The 23,651-nt window shown below is 42.7% G+C and overlaps 1 protein-coding gene across 2 annotated transcripts in view; it reads left to right on the top strand.

The window, feature by feature from the left end:
• Nucleotides 1-4,314: 4,314 nt before the first annotated feature.
• LOC124146409 overlaps nt 4,315-23,651 on the top strand; it is a 40,802-nt gene continuing 21,465 nt past the window's right edge. Inside the window, exons 1-5 of one of the 2 annotated variants that reach the window (XM_048401509.1) lie at nt 4,315-5,009; nt 11,886-12,803; nt 12,868-13,041; nt 13,461-13,596; nt 19,020-19,110. In XM_048401509.1, the coding sequence (XP_048257466.1) occupies nt 4,896-5,009; nt 11,886-12,803; nt 12,868-13,041; nt 13,461-13,596; nt 19,020-19,110 (1,433 nt within the window). In that variant the 5' untranslated portion in view covers nt 4,315-4,895. Of the gene's footprint in view, nt 5,010-11,885; nt 12,843-12,867; nt 13,042-13,460; nt 13,597-19,019; nt 19,111-23,651 lie in introns of both variants that reach the window. The other variant, XM_046516677.2, reaches the window with a different exon arrangement.

The raw sequence follows: 23,651 nt of genomic DNA, 5'->3' as shown, positions 1-23,651 counted from the left end.
ATGTGTATGAGGGTACACAACTAGGCTACCCCGCCATCCCTGTGTAGATAGAGAGTGGAATTGAGCCAGCAGTTGTGTATGTGTATGAGGGTACACAAATAGGCTACCCCACCACCCCGATGTACATAGAGAGTGGAGTTGTGCCAGCAGTTGTGTATGTGTATGAGGGTACACAACTATAGGCTACCCCGCCGTCCCTATGTAGATAGAGAGTGGAGTTCAGCCAGCAGTTGTGTATGTCTATGAGGGTACACAAATAGGCTACCCCACCACCCCTATGTACATAGAGAGTGGAGTTGTGCCAGCAGTTGTGTATGTGTATGAGGGTACACAACTATAGGCTACCCCGCCACCCCGATGTAGATAGAGAGTGGAGTTCAGCCAGACAGCAGTTGTGTATGTGTATGAGGGTACACAACTAGGCTACCCCACCACCCCTATGTAGATAGAGTTGGTTGGTTTGTTGTTTAACGCCACACTCAGCAATATTCCAGCTATATGACGGCAGTCTGTAAATAATAGAGTCTTGACCAGACAATCCAGTGATTAATATCATGAGCATCGATCCACGCAATTGGGAACAATGACATGCATCAACAAAGTCAGGGAGCCTGAGCACCCGATCCCGTTAGTCGCCTTTTACGACAAGCATAGTCGCCTTTTACGGCAAGCATGGGTTGCTGAAGACCTATTCTACCCCGGAATCTTCACGGGTCAGATAGAGAGTGGACTTCAGCCAGCAGTTGTGTATGAGAGCACACATGCACGTACACATAAAAATGAGCCTAGCTCACATCAGGCAGCGGTCTGTGAGTTTCATATATATTTACTTCCAATGTTTGGAATGCAACATATGTGAGAATCCAGAGTTATGTCTACAGTGCACTCAAGTGTCACTTGCATGTGACCACAGCCCTTTGTAATCATCACCTCATCATCACTGTTCCGATTATTGATTAAATATAACTTGGATTCATAGATTATTCATCTTGGTTACTGCAAAATAATTCCCCTTATTATGTGTAGTCTTGACTAGGCGTGTATTGATTGTCATTAACTGTTTGGGTGTTGCAAATACATCACTTGGAGACAAAGCACCACCTTCACCGGCTAGACTTCGCTTGAAGGACAGCAACATATTTTCTGTTTGAATATTTTTAGTGGTCACCAAAACTGGGAGTGTCTGGCATTAAAAGGAACAACACTGTTTAAAAAGTATTTTTGTATGAATTGACGTATACTTGTGTTAGGAAAAGGTTGTTGTGTACAGGATGTATTTGTGGTGATGGGAGGGGATATCAGCAGCTGGAACCTGCACAGATATCAAATGGTCTGTCATGTTCCATGTCTATTGAAAGACATCAGTCTATAGGAATGGGTCAACCAACCTTTCAGCTTAATTCATCCTTATATAAATACTGTGTGTACTATATGTAGATTATACAGTACACCTGTCAATGATCATCAATCTCAAAGACATTAATATAAATCAGACATTTTCTTTTTCATTACATGCAAAAACAGAAGTAGCCCCATCCCCACCATTTTCAGAATGCTCCGAAACTTTCCCATCAGAAACATCTATCATGAATCATCTTAAAAGTAAATTTTATCATATCATTTGACAGTCGACTCACACATGCTTGTTTTTTAACCACTTTGAAACAAAAGTTGTATTTTTCTAGATATGATTATAACAAGTAACAAGCACTTTCGGTTACAGGAAAACACATGCCCAATGCAGTACAAGTTTGAAACAGAAAGTCCTGTGCCTCTAGCTACTTTAATAGCAAAGTTATAAGCAGTTCCGGTTTATTACCCTTGACCTTCAATCTTGGCCATTAACTCGATAAAGATCATGAGGAATAAGTTTTATCAAATTACAATTATAAATGCTCAAAATATTTTGTACATAAGCTTTCTTCACTTCACACTGAGTGACATGGACCTTTGAAGTCATCCAATCACAGTTGAGAACTTGTTGCAAACTTAGGTCACCATTTCACACTGCCAGTACTTTCTGAATGAAACTATTTACAAGTCATTTCATGAATGAATGACCTTCAATGTGACCTTGAGATTTGACACAACCATGACATATTGGGTTAATTATTGGGAGATTATGATAAGTAATTGGAAAATGTTTTTTTAATGAATCAATCGAAAATGTCATGAAATTTGAATTATGTTTCATTATTGACTTCTCGTGACCTTGACCTTATGTGGATGTCACCATAAATCTGTTATGATTGAGACCCCACCTCAGAGGCCATTCACAAATTGCTAAATGCTCATTATGTGTGCATAAGCTTGTTTGAGGCCTTGACCTTCAGTGGCACCAATCACATGTCAGAAAGCCTTCCCAGGGGTACATAGGAGGTATATCAGGTAAATCTCTAAGATTTGTCATCAGTGAGTGATGGAGAACAACCATTTCCAGTAGCAGAGGGGGAGCTATAATGTGAGCAAAATATACTAAGCTGCATTAAATTATCTAGTCCACTGGACTTCTTATAACATTGCAAGTTGTATAAACATATTTTAATCCGAGTTCCATTTGACATTGCAAACAAGTACCCAAACTATAAACCATATTTGATATAAGCACAAAAGTCAAGTGATCCTTTTCTGGATCTTGGATCCTGGCATGACTAAGGGATGTAACTCTGCATAGCAAGACTGCTGTGCCATCAATTTTTCATGTAGCAGGATGGAGAGAGAGACTGACACAGTTGTGTTTGGAAATGAAATGTGCCCCAGTAATGGAATCAGACCTTTATGGCATGCTGTTTCAGAGACTGATATATAAATATACCTTGTGACCTTTTCTTAAGGTTTCTCCAAATAGCAGAAAACCGGCAAACTCAGTTGCTTGTATCCATTCCCAGGGCGATCCAGGAGAATGCCCTCTATTCTCTAACTTAACTGGAGAGTGTTACATCACCAAAGATTTATAAACATCCTTTTGATGTGCATCTAATGAGTGATTTTTTTACAAGAAAATTCCATGATGTGAATTGAACCAGTAACACCACATATCATATTTAGTATTGTAACCAACCCACTGAGCCACAGGGCAGGTGATGAAAGGGTGTTCAATCTTACATGTCACTGATTTCAGTTGTCTGCATGCTGCATGTGGACTTTGTCTCGCATGCTGTCATTGAATTCGTTTCATAACACGACTACAGTATTATTTCATTGTAAGTTATCCTGATAGTTTTTCTTTTTGGCATTTCTTGCATTCAGATGGTTCATAAGTTAGTTATAAGTTCTAATACTCCTTGATTTTTGTTGAAAATGTAAAACCTCTAGCTTGGGAAAAGACCTCGTGACTTCTGTTTTTTCCCTTGCTCATGGTTTTACATTTTCAGCCCAAATCTATGATACATGATACATGTTTTGAATACAATGTAGCTCACTTTACCGCATGTAGGTCAAATAAGAAAATAAACATTATTTCCTACACACACCTTGAAATGAATATTACTAAAAAATGATAAAAAAAAGTTAATGTATCTTTGTAAAAAATATATTGATGAAAAATATAAATATGAGTATAATGTGTGAGGTGTGGTTCATTAGGATGTAGCATTGTTGGAGAATATTACAGCTTCCAAAACATTCCACTTCTTAGCTTATATTTATATTATAGTTTGCAAATATCTTCAATCTTATCTAAACAAAAAGCCACATAGTTACAGGAACTTGAGTTAACATTATCATTTGAAGCAACTTGCAGAAGGCAATAGTGTATGGTGGATGGGGTCTTTCTGCAAGCTTGTGTTCTAGGCTGGCTGTGTGCCATGACACACACATGAAATAAAGAGACTGCTGGATCAAGACATCGATGACATCTTGATCTACTGGCAACATGTAAGGAGCATTGTACTTGGCTACCTAGAACCGTTTCAATGACTGCTCACACATAGATATAGATATAGTGTGGTCATGCCCAACTCAATTCAATACAGCTCATTTTTTCTTCATTTGTAAATGTTGTTTTTGTCACCTCTTCAAATAAACAAAGACGAAAATACTGATTATAAGTGCATATTCAGATGGTAACTTGATAAATTAATAGAATATTACAGTTCATACAGTTGTCGAGTGTGCAGCAAGATAGTGTTACATATTTGTGAATGAGTGCCATAATGCACATATTTAGCATATGTCACTGTCCTAACCATATAATGTTGAACATAAAAGAAGACTTGTCTTTTGTTGGCTGGTTGTAAGCTGTCAGTCAGGTTTTGAAACTGAGTCTCTATTGCTATACAACATGTATGTGAAGTCTCCTGTGACAAGTGTTGAGGGGAGTGTATAATACACTGCATTGTGTTCATTTGACAAACTCCTGCATCTTGTGCTGGACTGCCAGCCTCAGTGCTCCTCAGGAATACAGCTGGATTCAGGATACACAGCCTGCACATTGATGGATTGAACTTTGCCAAAGGCAATATTGTGGCTGATATTTTGTGTGCAATCAATCTTTAATGATTTAATTAAGGCAGGGAGGGTATTGATAATGTCAGTTGTGTTCAGCCTTAAATTCCTCCTAGTTGTGGGGTGAGATCCTGGGAGGGAATACCCCACTGTGGAAGTATCGTGTGTAGGTCTCCTTCAAGCTTGGAACTTTGATTAACAACTTGTGCTAGTGGCTCACATATGGACATTCATATTCTGGACATGTGGTCGATGCATGGCAGAACCACTGACTATGCTAGCTCATACTGGATATGCTTGGATTACGAAATAGTATTGCTTTGATGTGACAATGATTTCTTTCAAAAGAAAACAAACATGGAGGAAAGACATTTTAAAGATCTTCTTAGAATCCTACAGAGGCTAAGGGTTGTTTGAAAGCAATTACCGGATCCAGAGTATCTGGGTAGATGGGACAAGTCTGTCTTCAAGTTTCTAGTAGTAGTCAAGTCAAGCCAGTAATGTTCTCCCCACTCAGCAGATATCCTGAGTTTCAGCTGCGTGTCCGCCCACGGCACATGGAGGTAAGACCGACACAGATGTGGTGACCATTTGGGGAGATACTAGCACATTCATATTGGACAACTCATAACTTGTTACTTTTAAAGACTTGACTTGACATGACAAATTTCAGCTGAATAATTATTGTTGTTCAAGAACAGAGTGGTTATTATGTAAGTTTTGCTTCATGTTACCATGTGTATCTACCCTTTGATCATCTTCCACTAGTTCATATCACATCATACATTGTGTTCATGTACAGCAACAATGGCTGGTTGATCATGCAGCACTGGGTCATGTACAGCAACTTCACATCATACATTGTGTTCATGTACAGCAACAATGGCTGGCTGATCATGCAGCACTGGGTCATGTACAGCAACTTCACATCATACATTGTGTTCATGTACAGCAACAATGGCTGGTTGATCATGCAGCACTGGGTCATGTACCACAACTTCACATCATACATTGTGTTCATGTACAGCAACAATGGCTGGTTGATCATGCAGCACTGGGTCATGTACAGCAACTTCACATCATACATTGTGTTCATGTACAGCAACAATGGCTGGCTGATCATGCAGCACTGGGTCATGTACAGCAACAATGGCTGGCTGATCGTGCAGCACTGGGTCATGTACCACAACTTCACATCATACATTGTGTTCATGTACAGCAACAACGGCTGGTTGATCATGCAACACTGGGTCATGTACCACAACTTCACATCATACATTGTGTTCATGTACAGCAACAATGGCTGGCTGATCATGCAGCACTGGGTCATGTACAGCAACAATGGCTGGCTGATCATGCAGCACTGGGTCATGTACAGCAACTTCACATCATACATTGTGTTCATGCACAGCAACAATTGCTGGCTGATCATGCAGCACTGGGTCATGTACAGCAACAATGGCTGGATGACCATCCAGCACTGGGTCATGTACAGCAACTTCACATCAAACATTGTGTTCATGTACAGCAACAATGGCTGGCTGATCATCCAGCACTGGGTCATGTACAGCAACTTCACATCATACATTGTGTTTATGTACAGCAACAATGGCTGGTTGATCATCAAGCACTGGGTCATGTACAGCAACTTCACATCATACATTGTGTTCATGTACAGCAACAATGGCTGGTTGATCATCCAGCATTGGGTCATGTACAGCAACTTCACATCTTACATTGTGTTCATGTACAGCAACAATGGCTGGCTGATCATGCAGCACTGGGTCATGTACAGCAACAATGGCTGGCTGATCATGCAGCACTGGGTCATGTACAGCAACTTCACATCATACATTGTGTTCATGGACAGCAACAATGGCTGGTTGATCATGCAGCACTGGGTCATGTACAGCAACAATGGCTGGCTGATCATGCAGCACTGGGTCATGTACCACAACTTCACATCATACATTGTGTTCATGGACAGCATCAATGGCTGGCTGATCATGAAGCACTGGGTCATATATAGCAACCCTTACATCATACATTGTGTTCATGTACAGCACCAATGGCTGGCTGTTCATCCAGCACTGGGTCATGTACAGCAACTTCACATCATACATTGTGTTCATGTACAGCAACAACGGCTGGTTGATCATGCAGCACTGGGTCATGTACCACAACTTCACATCATACATTGTGTTCATGTACAGCAACGATGGCTGGCTGATCATGCAGCACTGGGTCATGTACAGCAACAATGGCTGGCTGATCATGCAGCACTGGGTCATGTACAGCAACTTCACATCAAACATTGTGTTCATGTACAGCAACAATGGCTGGCTGATCATCCAGCACTGGGTCATGTACAGCAACTTCACATCATACATTGTGTTCATGTACAGCAACAATGGCTGGTTGATCATCAAGCACTGGGTCATGTACAGCAACTTCACATCATACATTGTGTTCATGTACAGCAACAATGGCTGGTTGATCATCCAGCACTGGGTCATGTACAGCAACTTTACATCTTACATTGTGTTCATGTACAGCAACAATGGCTGGCTGATCATGCAGCACTGGGTCATGTACAGCAACAATGGCTGGCTGATCATGCAGCACTGGGTCATGTACAGCAACTTCACATCATACATTGTGTTCATGGACAGCAACAATGGCTGGTTGATCATGCAGCACTGGGTCATGTACAGCAACAATGGCTGGCTGATCATGCAGCACTGGGTCATGTACAGCAACTTCACATCATACATTGTGTTCATGGACAGCATCAATGGCTGGCTGATCATGCAGCACTGGGTCATATATAGCAACTTCACATCATACATTGTGTTCATGTACAGCAACAATGGCTGGCTGTTCATCCAGCACTGGGTCATGTACAGCAACTTCACATCATACATTGTGTTCATGTACAGCAACAATGGCTGGTTGATCATGCAGCACTGGGTCATGTACCATAACTTCACATCATACATTGTGTTCATGGACAGCAACACTGGCTGGCTGATCATGCAGCACTGGGTCATGTACCATAACTTCACATCATACATTGTGTTCATGTACAGCAACAATGGCTGGTTGATCATGCAGCACTGGGTCATGTACAGCAACTTCACATCATACATTGTGTTCATGGACAGCAACAATGGCTGGCTGATCATGCAGCACTGGGTCATGTACCATAACTTCACATCATACATTGTGTTCATGTACAGCAACAATGGATGGCTGATCATGCAACACTTGGTCATGTACAGCAACAATGGCTGGCTGATCATGCAGCACTGGGTCATATACAGCAACTTCACATCATACATTGTGTTCATGTACAGCAACAATGGCTGGCTGATCATCCAGCACTGGGTCATGTACAGCAACTTCACATCATACATTGTGTTCATGGACAGCAACAATGGCTGGCTGATCATGCAGCACTGGGTCATGTACCATAACTTCACATCATACATTGTGTTCATGTACAGCAACAACGGCTGACTGATCATGCAGCACTTGGTCATGTACAGCAACTTCACATCATACATTGTGTTCATGTACAGCAACAATGGCTGGCTGATCATGCAGCACTGGGTCATATACAGCAACTTCACATCATACATTGTGTTCATGTACAGCAACAATGGCTGGTTGATCATGCAGCACTGGGTCATGTACCATAACTTCACATCATACATTGTGTTCATGTACAGCAACAATGGATGGCTGATCATGCAACACTTGGTCATGTACAGCAACAATGGCTGGCTGATCATGCAGCACTGGGTCATATACAGCAACTTCACATCATACATTGTGTTCATGTACAGCAACAATGGCTGGCTGATCATCCAGCACTGGGTCATGTACAGCAACTTCACATCATACATTGTGTTCATGTACAGCAACAATGGATGGCTGATCATGCAACACTTGGTCATGTACAGCAACAATGGCTGGCTGATCATGCAGCACTGGGTCATATACAGCAACTTCACATCATACATTGTGTTCATGTACAGCAACAATGGCTGGCTGATCATCCAGCACTGGGTCATGTACCATAACTTCACATCATACATTGTGTTCATGTACAGCAACAATGGATGGCTGATCATGCAACACTTGGTCATGTACAGCAACAATGGCTGGCTGATCATGCAGCACTGGGTCATATACAGCAACTTCACATCATACATTGTGTTCATGTACAGCAACAATGGCTGGCTGATCATCCAGCACTGGGTCATGTACAGCAACTTCACATCATACATTGTGTTCATGGACAGCAACAATGGCTGGCTGATCATGCAGCACTGGGTCATGTACCATAACTTCACATCATACATTGTGTTCATGTACAGCAACAACGGCTGACTGATCATGCAGCACTTGGTCATGTACAGCAACTTCACATCATACATTGTGTTCATGTACAGCAACAATGGCTGGCTGATCATGCAGCACTGGGTCATATACAGCAACTTCACATCATACCTTGTGTTCATGTACAGCAACAATGGCTGGTTGATCATGCAGCACTGGGTCATGTACCATAACTTCACATCATACATTGTGTTCATGTACAGCAACAATGGATGGCTGATCATGCAACACTTGGTCATGTACAGCAACAATGGCTGGCTGATCATGCAGCACTGGGTCATATACAGCAACTTCACATCATACATTGTGTTCATGTACAGCAACAATGGCTGGCTGATCATCCAGCACTGGGTCATGTACAGCAACTTCACATCATACATTGTGTTCATGTACAGCAACAATGGCTGGTTGATCATGAAGCACTGGGTCATGTACAGCAACAATGGCCGGCTGATCATGCAGCACTGGGTCATGTACAGCAACTTCACATCATACAGTGTGTTCATGGACAGCAACAATGGCTGGTTGATCATGCAGCACTGGGTCATGTACAGCAACAATGGCTGGCTGATCATGCAGGACTTGGTCATGTACAGCAACTTCACATCATACATTGTGTTCATGGACAGCAACAATGGCTGGCTGATCATGCAGCACTGGGTCATGTACAGCAACTTCACATCATACAGTGTGTTCATGGACAGCAACAATGGCTGGCTGATTATGCAGCACTGGGTCATGTACAGCAACAATGGCTGGCTGATCATCCAGAACATGGTCATGTACAGCAACTTCACATCATACATTGTGTTCATGTACAGCAACAATGGCTGGTTGATCATCCAGCACTGGGTCATGTACAGCAACTTCACATCATACATTGTGTTCATGTACAGCAACAATGGCTGGCTGATCATGCAGCACTGGGTCATATATAGCAACTTCACATCATACATTGTGTTCATGTACAGCAACAATGGCTGGCTGATCATCCAGCACTGGGTCATGTACAGCAACAATGGCTGGCTGATCATGCAGCACTTGGTCATGTACAGCAACTTCACATCATACATTGTGTTCATGTACAGCAACAATGGCTGGCTGATTATGCAGCACTGGGTCATGTTCAGCAACTTCACATCATACATTGTGTTCATGTACAGCAACAATGGCTGGCTGATCATGCAGCACTGGGTCATGTACAGCAACTTCACATCATACATTGTGATCATGTACAGCAACAATGGCTGGTTGATCATCCAGCACTGGGTCATGTACCATAACTTCACATCATACATTGTGTTCATGTACAGCAACAATGGCTGGCTGATCATGCAGCTCTGGGTCATGTACAGCAACAATGGCTGGCTGATCATGCAGCACTGGGTCATGTACAGCAACTTCACATCATACATTGTGTTCATGTACAGCAACAATGGCTGGCTGATCATGCAGCACTTGGTCATGTACCGTAACTTCACATCATACATTGTGTTCATGTATCGCAACAATGGCTGGCTGATCATGCAGCACTGGGTCATGTACAGCAACAATGGCTGGCTGATCATGACAATTGGATATAATTTGTTCACAATATGGCGTTGACTCACGTTACATGTTGTGGCCACACTTATGAAATCTCCTTTTGTGACAAAATGTGAAATGGTTAGGGCAATTCATTCACACGGTCAGGTATGAAAAAAGCAGCAGTTATTTGTCGAAACGTCAAGCATGAAAGACAACTGGTAGAATCGCCATGACACACAGTCAATAAAAATATGCAACACTTGAACAAAAAACTTCCGTTGCAGACTAAATGTTAGCAGTCTCATGCCAATAACTGCACAGTGGGTAAAAGTAACTCTTTCAACAATGGCTGGCTGATCATGCAGCACTGGGTCATGTACAGCAACAATGGCTGGTTGATCATGCAGCACTGGGTCATGTACAGCAACAATGGCTGGCTGATCATGCAGCACTGGGTCATGTACAGCAACTTCACATCATACATTGTGTTCATGTACAGCAACAATGGCTGGTTGATCATCCAGCACTGGGTCATGTACAGCAACTTCACATCATTCATTGTGTTCATGTACAGCAACAATCGATGGTTGATCATGCAGCACTGGGTCATGTACAGCAACTTCACATCATACATTGTGATCATGTACAGCAACAATCGCTGGTTGATCATGCAGCACTGGGTCATGTACAGCAACAATGGCTGGCTGATCATGCAGCACTGGGTCATGTACAGCAAAAATGGCTGGCTGATCATGCAGCACTGGGTCTATACAGCAACTTCACATCATACATTGTGTTTATGTACAGCAACAATGGCTGGCTGATCATGCAGCACTGGGTCTATACAGCAACTTCACATCATACATTGTGTTTATGTACAGCAACAATGGCTGGCTGATCATGCAGCACTGGGTCATGTACAGCAACAATGGCTGGTTGATCATCCAGCACTGGGTCATGTACAGCAACTTAACTTCATACATATTGTTCATGTACAGCAATTGTTACATGATGTTAAAGCTGAGATGATTAGGGTTGATGATGGTTATAATTTTCATTTTGCACACTCAAGTGTTAGACATCTTAATTCACAGTTGAAAAGGGACTTTTCATGGGACCATATATGGTCCTGTGGCTCCAAGAGGGTTAAACTTGGGGTCTTATCTTCTGACGACTCTATATTCTGTATATTCAACCCTTGTGCGGATAACTGTGCAACTTTGTAGGTATTAACAGAGAGTCTTGATTAAGAATACAGAGTACAATATACAAGGTTAGCAGCAGAATCTTATGGATCTAGTTTTATATTCTTGGATATCCAAAATACAGACAATTTTGAGAGAACAGCTGTGAGAATGAGTCTTCTAGGAATGCTTCTTGTTTTCTTCATTTTGATGGCAATTTTCAATTTTTGATTGCATCGGGCAAGTATACCGGAAGATTACAATATTTATGTACATGTTGTATATATACTAATTTATGAAATGAACTATTCTTGTTGCCACCAGGTAGTACACTACCTTCAATACGGACACACGTGGAAGCCCCTTCGCCAAGCACAGCGGCGGCAGATGAGACTCATGGCCACAACACAATATCAGAAAGGGGAGGTAATCCTTCGAAATCTTGCAGAAGAACTGCTGAATGAAGACGAATGCAGCATGTTCAAACAAGCTTTACAGCACTTCCGGGTGTCTAAGTCTGTGCCTACATTATGCACTCAGCTAAAGCCTGTGATAAATACAACTGAGAAGCTGATGCTGCTCCTGGAGCTGAGCAGCAAGCTTCCTCTCCAACTTCAGAGGGACTTCCATAAGCTCTGTAGCCTACAGTTTTCAAGTTATGAGGCATTCTTAAAGTATTTTAATACTGGAAACCCCATAAGTGATGATCCTAAAGTGATTGCAAAGGATTCATCTGGGCAATTTCAAGTTGTGTCTACAGGATTTGAGAAAAAAATACATGTAGGGCCTTTTGATGAAACAAATGGGACTGATGGGGTATCACTCCCTGGTACCAGTGTTACAAGTGGAGTATACAGTGAGTTTGATGATCAGTCTAGGAATGGAACAGTTACCAAGGAAGAAGCAGAAATGATACTGAATCATTCACTGCTCAAGCCGGTAAGAACACCAGTCCAATATCGGCAGCAAAATCAAGATATGTCAAAGACTCCATCACGTGTGTCAATGAAGTCACTTCAACTGTCACAAAAATCAGAGGGTCACAGTAGGAAATCGAGTACTCATTCCAATCACCATCTGAACATGAAGTCTTCCTACACTTCTCCATTTATTAATGGAGCAAGCCCCAAATCTGAGCCGGAAGTAAACACCACCAAGAAGCGAGTGCTTCTAAACAGGCGTGAAGATGGCAGTCTTGGTGTAGGAATCAAGGGCGGCAAGGAGTATGGGACCCCTATCATGGTGTATCTAGTGGAGGCCAACAGTCAGGCAGAGGAACAGGTAAGGGGGCAGGACCCCTATCATGGTGTATCTAGTGGAGGCCAACAGTCAGGCAGAGGAACAGGTAAGGGGGCAGGACCCCTATCATGGTGTATCTAGTGGAGGCCAACAGTCAGGCAGAGGAACAGGTAAGGGGCAGGAGTATGGGACCCCTATCATGGTGTATCTAGTGGAGGCCAACAGTCAGGCAGAGGAACAGGTAAGGGGGCAGGAACCCTATCATGGTGCATCTAGTGGAGGCCAACAGTCAGGCAGAGGAACAGGTAAGGGGGCAGGACCCCTATCATGGTGTATCTAGTGGAGGCCAACAGTCAGGCAGAGGAACAGGTATGGGGCAGGAGTATGGGATCCCTATCATGGTGTATCTAGTGGAGGCCAACAGTCAGGCAGAGGAACAGGTAAGGGGGCAGGAACCCTATCATGGTGCATCTAGTGGAGGCCAACAGTCAGGCAGAGGAACAGGTAAGGGGGCAGGACCCCTATCATGGTGCATCTAGTGGAGGCCAACAGTCAGGCAGAGGAACAGGTATGGGGCAGGAGTATGGGACCCCTATCATCGAGTACCTAGTGGATTGTTTCCTCTGAACAGTTTGCTAATATCAATTCTGTGTCCCTCAGTGTCTCAGTGTTGGAGATCGCATCCTGGAGGTGAATGGTACCGACTTTAGGCAGCTGACACATGCTGAAGCTGTGACACTGATGCGCAATGCTTGGAATCTCATCCTGGAAGTGGAGACATCTCATGAAGCTAATGGTGAGTAACCACTTTCACATGTAAGTGTCAAACACTATCATGTCTTTTCTTACAACTTTACACAGAAACATCAAACAATAGATATCATTGTTAATGATTCTAAGAATACTACCTCTATTACATCATAGCCCTGTAAGTCCTGTATTTTGGCTGCAGACACACTATTACGAAATCTTCAGATTTTCAACAGAAGGCCTCTTCACTGTCAACTACACACAACTTGTAGTTCCCCTAATAGCACATGTAGCTCTTCAGCTCTTCAAAACATCTCACCACTTGAGGCAAATGAATTGGGGAGGTGGGTGGGAGTACTTCCTGATGTAATAGAGGTAGTATTCTTAGAATTATTAACAATGATAACTATTGTTTGATAGTTCCTGCGAATCCTCTACCTCTATTACATCAAAGCCAGAATATACCAGAGGGATAAGGTGGGATCTGCCTCTAGTAACTCCCAGTGTAGTTGACAGCAATCCAATACTGTTGTATGAGTTCCTGTATATTACCGGATTCAAACCCTTTCAAGTGGTAATTACTCAAGAATCGGGTATTATGATTATATCAGTCAATATGCGATACCTTCAGTTGAAGTACCTTATTATTTGCTGATAATCATGAAATTATGTCTTTAGTTCTATTCTAACTCTTCATTTGTCTCAGATTCTGAGAGTGATGTCACTTCCTGTTTATCAACTTCCTGTTATGATGTCACTTCCAGTTCTAATTGATGTCAGTTCCTCCTTTGAACAGGTTTTGATGTCATTTCTAGAACCTCTAAAGTCATTTATGACGTCACTTCCGGTTATGACATCACTTCCAGTCTATATTCCTTCTGATTGTGACGTCACTTCCGGTAGATATATGTTTATCAGCTGTTTTAATACAGGTAGCTCTTGAATTCCTTACATGCCATTCTATCAAGGTAAAAGGTGTACTCACTGATGTCAGATCCTAGGTGAAATCTGCGTCCCCCGGGACGAGATACAAGTTGAGGGTGCTTGAGAAAGTGTAGCTTGTACTCATGATGGATAACGTCTAAAATCCAGTGGTCGGTCATAATGTGCGTCCAATTTTCAGCGTATGACAAAAGACTCCCTCCCACTGGACCCTGAGACGGTGTTATGTTGAATGGCAGAAGTTGTGTATCGTAATCTGTAGACAAAACCAGTTTGATAGGATCTGCGACGCTTGGAGAGGGGAGAAACAAGGCATCTTTTATCCCCTCGACCTCTGGACTTGAAACCTCTATGGCGAGATCCACGGCGTTTGGAGACTGAGTTCCGAAAGGAGTCTGACAATGGCTTGTCATTATGCCAGGATGCCTGGTAGGATTCTTTTCCTGATGGGATATACTTCTTTCGTGGTGGTTCGTGGAAAGGGCAATCGCTGGCTGGTTCTCGTGCATGTTTAGGCGGGTACTGTGATCCATGTGCCTTGACTGCTAGGTTGAAACCTCTCTGTCATTTAGGATCATGCCCAGCTTGTTGTTAAAGATTGTCGATGATGTGACTGGCTGTGACATAACCGTCTGCTTGGCATGCTTGGGGACAGCCCTTGATCTGACTTGAGACAGGAGTTGTTGTTGCTGAAGCCATAGAAGCTGGGAGGCAGTCCAGACCTGTGTAGATAACATGTCCTCCAGCATGCAGACAATCGCATCTAGCAAACTGTAGATCCCACTTGGTTCATTCGGATGGACATTGGAGTTTCTGCCAGGATATCATCAAAAGACGTTGGTAGAGGTGGCATCGCATGTCGGATTCCTGCGATAAACTGATTGAGATACGTGTCAATGTCCATGGAGTACTTGTTAACCGTAGTTAAATTTTTAACTCAGCTGGCCGGGAGCATGAGATTGGTGTTGGATTCTTTACCAGCTTGCGGAACTCGTCATCCAGTGGCTGTGACTCCAGGAACGGTGATGCATGCATCTGATATAACTTCTTCCTCATAGTCGGGAGGGGAAGTCAATCATCGTGACGGAGCTTCTGCATGGTCTCAGTCATTTGGTCTAGGATCCTGGAGGTGTAACTTGGCCACGGTAAACTACGGTGGATATGGCATGACGAAGACAGAGCATGGCTTCCAGCGTAATTCAGGCATTTCCAGAAGGAGGTAACTGTTCATTCCGTGGCTGGATAAGGGAGAACACGTCACATCTCTACAGTACATGAAGCCTCTCTACACTTCTGGCAGTTTACATGAAGACAGACATGTGTGTGACCCTGACAGACTGGACACATGACAGGCAGTTTACATGCAGACAGACAGGTGTGTGACCAGGACAGACTCGACACATGACTGGCAGTTTACATGCAGACAGACAGGTGTGTGACCAGGACAGACTCGACACATGACTGGCAGTTTACATGCAGACAGACATGTGTGTGACCAGGACAGACTAGACACATGACTGGCAGTTTACATGCAGACAGACGTGTGTGTGACCAGGACAGACTCGACACATGACTGGCAGTTTACATGCAGACAGACGTGTGTGTGACCAGGACCAACTGGACACCTGACTGGCAGTTTACATGCAGACAGACATGTGTGTGACCAGGACAGACTCGACACATGACTGGCAGTTTACATGCAGACAGACATGTGTGTGACCAGGACAGACTCGACACCTGACTGGCAGTTTACATGCAGACAGACGTGTGTGTGACCAGGACAGACTCGACACATGACTGGCAGTTTACATGCAGACAGACGTGTGTGTGACCAGGACAGACTCGACACATGACTGGCAGTTTACATGCAGACAGACATGTGTGTGACCAGGACAGACTAGACACATGACTGGCAGTTTACATGCAGACAGACGTGTGTGTGACCAGGACAGACTCGACACATGACTGACAGTTTACATGCAGACAGACGTGTGTGTGACCAGGACCAACTGGACACCTGACTGGCAGTTTACATGCAGACAGACATGTGTGTGACCAGGACAGACTCGACACCTGACTGGCAGTTTACATGCAGACAGACATGTGTGTGACCAGGACAGACTCGACACATGACTGGCAGTTCACATGCAGATAGACGTGTGTGTGACCAGGACAGACTCGACACCTGACTGGCAGTTTACATGCAGACAGACGTGTGTGTGACCAGGACAGACTCGACACCTGACTGGCAGTTTACATGCAGACAGACGTGTGTGTGACCAGGACAGACTCGACACATGACTGGCAGTTTACATGCAGACAGACGTGTGTGTGACCAGGACAGACTCGACACATGACTTGCAGTTTACATGCAGACAGATATGTGTGTGTGACCAGGACAGACTCGACACCTGACTGGCAGTTTACATGCAGACAGACGTGTGTGTGACCAGGACAGACTCGACACATGACTGGCAGTTTACATGCAGACAGACATGTGTGTGACCAGGACAGACTAGACACATGACTGGCAGTTTACATGCAGACAGACGTGTGTGTGACCAGGACAGACTCGACACCTGACTGGCAGTTTACATGCAGACAGATGTGTGTGTGACCCTGACAGATTGGACACATGACAGGCAGTTTACACGCAGACAGACATGTGTGTGACCAGGACAGACTCGACACCTGACAGGCAGTTTACATGCAGACAGACGTGTGTGTGACCAGGACAGACTCGACACCTGACTGGCAGTTTACATGCAGACAGACATGTGTGTGACCAGGACAGACTCGACACCTGACTGGCAGTTTACATGCAGACAGACATGTGTGTGACCAGGACAGACTCGACACCTGACTGGCAGTTTACATGCAGACAGACGTGTGTGTGACCAGGACAGACTCGACACCTGACTGGCAGTTTACATGCAGACAGACATGTGTGTGACCAGGACAGACTCGACACCTGACTGGCAGTTTACATGCAGACAGACGTGTGTGTGACCAGGACAGACTCGACACCTGACTGGCAGTTTACATGCAGACAGACGTGTGTGTGACCAGGACAGACTCGACACCTGACTGGCAGTTTACATGCAGACAGACATGTGTGTGACCAGGACAGACTAGACACCTGCCTGGCAGTTTACATGCAGACAGACGTGTGTGTGACCAGGACAGACTAGACACCTGACTGGCAGTTTACATGCAGACAGATGTGTGTGTGACCAGGACCGACTGGACACCTGACTGGCAGTTTACATGCAGACAGACATGTGTGTGACCAGGACAGACTCGACACCTGACTGGCAGTTTACATGCAGACAGACATGTTTGTGACCAGGACAGACTCGACATGACTGGCATTTTACATGGAGATAGACGTGTGTGTGACCAGGACAGACTCGACACCTGGCTGGCAGTTTACATGCAGACAGACATGTGTGTGACCAGGACAGACTCGACACATGACTGGCAGTTTACATGCAGACAGACGTGTGTGTGACCAGGACCGACTCGACACATGACTGGCAGTGTACATGCAGATAGACGTGTGTGTGACCAGGACAGACTCGACACATGACTGGCAGTTTACATGCAGACAGACATGTGTGTGACCAGGACAGACTCGACACCTGACTGGCAGTTTACATGCAGACAGACATGTGTGACCCATGATTTTGAGTTGATTTGAAGAGTCATTCAAGCAACTGCGGTAGATTCATCCAGCTGAACTGTGCTATCTGTGAAGATCAATGTAGGGTATTTGATCCTGATTAAATTGTATGAGGCAGTTTGATATGGGATCAATTAAGACAACCTTTGTTGGGATTGCTTTGCCTGGTGTAACTGAGTATTAGCACTGGTTTGGTACATTGCAATAGGATTGTTTGGACTTGTGTGCAAGGTGCACCTCACCTTCATGTCAGTGTTGAGGTGTAAGAATGGCACGCTAAGGTCATCGTATAAATCACAGTCTGATTTGTCCAGTGTGTGACAATGAAATGTATAATGCTTCTGTGTTTTTGTACTCAGTCACTATGCCAACATGATGGGATATGTTCAACATGTATTATAATGAAGGGAAGATCAGTGCTGATTTCAGATCAGAGTTTTATTTTATACGAATAAACTAAAGATTGGCACTCTGCCCTGTGCTGCTAAGTACTGGTGGTACCACATCATCTGAGGATGAGAGAAGGGGCTTCACTTCAAAGGATATGTATTGTACTGTCTTTCAAAACTAAAACATGTTACAGTGACTTTGTAGACAAGTTATATAGATCTCTGTAAAATATGAAACAAAAACACAGAGGCACTCAAAATAGAAATAGTCTGATGTTTGCATTACAAAAATTATGTGAACTGATTTAATTTGACAATAGGAAAATACTCAAATTGTAGAAAACATTGAAAATGTCAGTTGCTAGCATCTATATCCCCTCCATCTTCCAAGGAGAACAATCTGTGAACAATTGTTCAACAACGTTACTTTTTATTATTGTCTGTCTTCTGATACAGGACACCAACTTGCATCACCCACAATAGGCAACAGCATAGATGTCATCATCTACCCAACAAACAGTGGCAAGCTTGGCTGTGCAGTATACAGGTAGGCAGGCTGCTAGTGAGTGGGTGGGTGTTGTGCTTTATAAATAATAGGGAACATTTCTGGTCAAGCTGCTCCCCTGAGGTATGTGTGAAGTTGCCTTCTGCATGTATTGAGACACCCAATGATATAGCTCATTTCAGACATCACACAAAAACTTACTGGGAAGATCAGGAGCCAGACATCTCCTCCTCAGTCAGCTGCACTCTGCAACATGAGGAGGATCTTATTGAACAGATAGTGACATACGTTAGATGAGGAGGATCTTATTGAACAGATAGTGACATACGTTAGATGAGGAGGATCTTATTGAACGGATACAGTGACATAGGTTAGATGGGGAGGATCTTATTGAACGGGTACAGTGACATAGGTTAGATGAGGAGGATCTTATTGAACGGATACAGTGACATAGGTTAGATGGGGAGGATCTTATTGAACGGGTACAGTGACATAGGTTAGATGAGGAGGATCTTATTGAACGGATACAGTGACATTATTAGATGAGGAAGACCTTATTGAATGGATACAGTGACATACGTTAGATGAGGAGGATCTGATTGAACAGGATAAGTGACATACATTAGATGAGGAGGATCTTATTGAATGGATACAGTGACATTATTAGATGTGGAAGACCTTATTGAATGGATACAGAGACATATGTTAGATGGGGAGGATCTTATTAAATGGATACAGTGACATCCGTTAGATGAGGAGGATCTTATTGAACGGATACAGTGACATACGTTAGATGAGGAGGACCTATTGAACGGATAAAGTGACATACCTTAGATGAGGAGGATCTTATTGAACGGATACAGTGACATACGTCAGATGGGGAGGATCTTATTGAACGGATACAGTGACATACGTTAGATGAGGAGGATCTTATTGAACGGATACAGAGACATATGTTAGATGGGGAGGATCTAATTGAATGGATGCAGTGACATACGTTAGATTGGGAGTATCGTATTGAACGGATACAGTGACATACTTTAGATGGGGAGGATCTTATTGAACGGATACAGTGACATACGTCAGATGAGGAGGATCTTATTGAACGGATACAGTGACATATGTTAGATGAGGAGGACTTTATTGAACTGATACAATGACATACATTAAATGGGGAGGACCTTATTGAATGGATACAGTGACATACGTTAGATGAGGAGGATCTTATTGAACGGATACAGTGACATACGTCAGATGGGGAGGATCTTATTGAACGGATACAGTGACATACGTTAGATGCGGAGGATCTTATTGAACGGATACAGTGACATACATTAGATTGGGAGGATCTTATTGAATGGATACAGTGACATATGTAAGATGGGGAGGATCTTAATGAACGGATACAGTGACATATGTTAGATTGGGCGGATCTTAATGAACGGAAAAGTGACATATGTTAGATGAGGAGAATCTTATTGAACGAATACAGTGACATACGTTAGATGAGGAGGACCTATTGAATGGATACAGTGACATACGTTAGAAGGGGAGGATCTTATTGAACGGATACAGAGACATATGTTATATGGGCTGGATCTTATTGAATTGATACAGTGACATACATTAGATTGGGAGGATCTTATTGAACGGATACAGTGACATTCATTAAATGGGGAGGATCTTATTGAACGGATACAGTGACATACGTTAGATGGGGAGGACCTTATTGAACGGAAACAGTGACATATGTTAGATTGGGAGGATCTTATTGAACGGATAAAGTGACATACGTCAGATGGGGAGGATCTCATTGAACGAATACAGTGACATACGTCAGATGAGGAGGATCTTATTGAACGGATACAGTGACATACGTTAGATGGGGAGGATCTTATTGAACGGATACAGTGACATACATTAGATGGGGAGGACCTTATTGAACGGATATAGTGACATACATTAAATGAGGAGGATCTTATTGAACGGATACAGTGACATACGTCAGATGGGGAGGATGTTATTGAACGGATACAGTGACATACGTTAGATGAGGAGGATCTTATTGAACAGATACAATGACATACATTAGATGAGGAGGATCTTATTGAACGGATACAGTGACATACGTTAGATGGGGAGGACCTTATTGAACGGAAAAGTGACATACTTCAGATTGGGAGGATCTTATTGAACTGATAAAGTGACATACGTCAGATGGGGAGGATCTTATTGAATGGATACAGAGACATATGTTAGATGGGGAGGATCTTATTGAATGGATACAGTGACATACATTAGATGAGGAGGATCTTATTGAACGGATAAAGTGACATACGTTAGATGGGGAGGATCTTATTGAACGGATACAGTGACATACATTAGATGGGGAGGATCTTATTGAACGGATACAGGGACATACGTTAGTTTGGGAGGACCTTATTGAACGGAAAAGTGACATACATTAGATGGGGAGGAACTTATTGAACGGATACAGTGACATACATTAAATGGGGAGGATCTTATTGAACGGATACAGTGACATACGTTAGTTTGGGAGGACCTTATTGAACGGAAAAGTGACATACTTCAGAAGAGGAGGATCTTATTGAACGGAAATAGTGACATACGTTAGATGAGGAGGATCTTATTGAACGGATACAGTGACATACGTCAGATAAGGAGGATCTTATTGAACGGATACAGTGACATACATTAGATTACAGCTGATTGTGTTTCTTTATTATAAATATCATTTATTAGGAATAAACATTGTATATATACATAAGTACATATTATATCATATATTCATGATACAGAAACACATGAGGTTAGAATATCTATAGGATTGCCGGGGATTACAACAAACAGTTTTGGAATAAGTGTCGTACCGGAAGTACCCCGATGAATCCCTTGAAATAGATCAAAATACTAGTTTCTAGTCACAGAGGTAATACCCTAAGGGTCTCAAAAATGTATTTGAAAGTACGGAAATTTTCTGTGCACACTTCTTTTTTCTTGTTCATCTTTTTATGGGGGGTGGGGAGGGGGCTCTTTGTCTTGATTACTGATGGACGGTTAAAAATCCCTGGAATTATTTTTTTTCATTACTTCAAATGGCTATAAAGTAATTATTTTGGTAGTTTTGATGATCTTTAGTGATACTGTTGAATACACATTTCCAAGAGCTTTCCATATATGGTTTCCAAGTGGGGTCATGTGACCAGCCCCTAATGCATTGATGGTTGGAAATTACATTTGAACCTGGTTTGGATGTGCAGAGGATATCATATAATGTCATTCTTAAAATAATTACTGTTTAAGATATAATATCACTCAATGTTGTGACTTTAGACAGTATGTATGAATATGGCATTTGAGTAAACTGTCTTTTTTATCATAGAGTGCCAAATGATTTGCAGCCATGATAGTCTACAAAATCACCCACACATCAGAAAACCCCTATCTAAACGTACTGGGGACTTTCAATTGATGTTTGGAGATTTGTGGATTTTTTTCAGTTCATTGAAGTATGAATCGGAAAACTGATGTACAAACTTTTGTAAGAATTTGCGTACAAAAACATGTTTTATCTACAATAGTTTAACCAAAAACAGGTGTATATATATCAAAGCAAACAAAAATGACGACATTGATAAACATTCCAGGTGTAGGAATACATAATGTGGCGTGACATGAATCAGGTGATTATTTAATCTATGCACATAACTTGACGCGCCTACAAAGTCAGTTGCCAGTCAACGGAGAGTAGGATAAAAATAATGTACATAGGACCTGTCAATCAAGGCAAGAGGTCAAGTGCAACAGTCAGACTGTAGCCAACCGAACAGAAGGCGCCTGTTTCAAATGACATGGTCAGTTACCACCAGATTCAAATATTAGTTCCCTGAGAATGGGAAGACACAGTTGGAAAAATGCTAGATCTCTAATTAGAAATGAAACCCGAAGACATGAAAGTTGTGGAACCGAGGCGAGCGGGGAAAAACAGGCGAGCTAGCCTGGGCCTAGATTTTCGAAACGATCTTAGCTAAATTAACCTTAACAACTTACGTTTAAAGATAAGACATCTTAAGTTTAATATAAGATAGAATTTTTAAAGTATTGTAAACCTGTCGCAGATCGTACAGAGCTACGATAGTTATCGTAACTCTGACAGAGAACTCATTTGTGTTAGAGATTGAAAAAGCGGGGTGTTTCTCAGTGACGTCGCAGGATTTCCCCACCGCTAGCAATAACAACATGGAGAAGTGACAAGGAATTCATGATCACATTGTCAGGTCGCACTGTTTAACATGCAACTATTTGAGTGACATTCCGTACAATCCTCTATATGTCCTACATGTAGACGTTTGTTCTTATGATAGAGATGACTACCCGGACACAAACAGCATTCGTGTGCCATGCAATAGCATTTTTCAAACCCAATAAATGTTACAATCAATAAGTGTAGTGTTACCACACTTTAGCTATTAGAATTGAAATAATGTGCAAAAAGATACTTCACTACTTTCCCTTCAAATGGTCCTCTCGCGAGCGTACAGAACTTTATGTGGACACGTTGC

This window comes from Haliotis rufescens, unplaced genomic scaffold (assembly GCF_023055435.1).
Source record: "Haliotis rufescens isolate VD_foot unplaced genomic scaffold, xgHalRufe1.0.p SCAF_22, whole genome shotgun sequence".
NCBI classification, from domain to species: Eukaryota; Metazoa; Mollusca; class Gastropoda; order Lepetellida; family Haliotidae; genus Haliotis; species Haliotis rufescens.
This window is presented reverse-complemented; position numbering and strand designations above follow the sequence as displayed.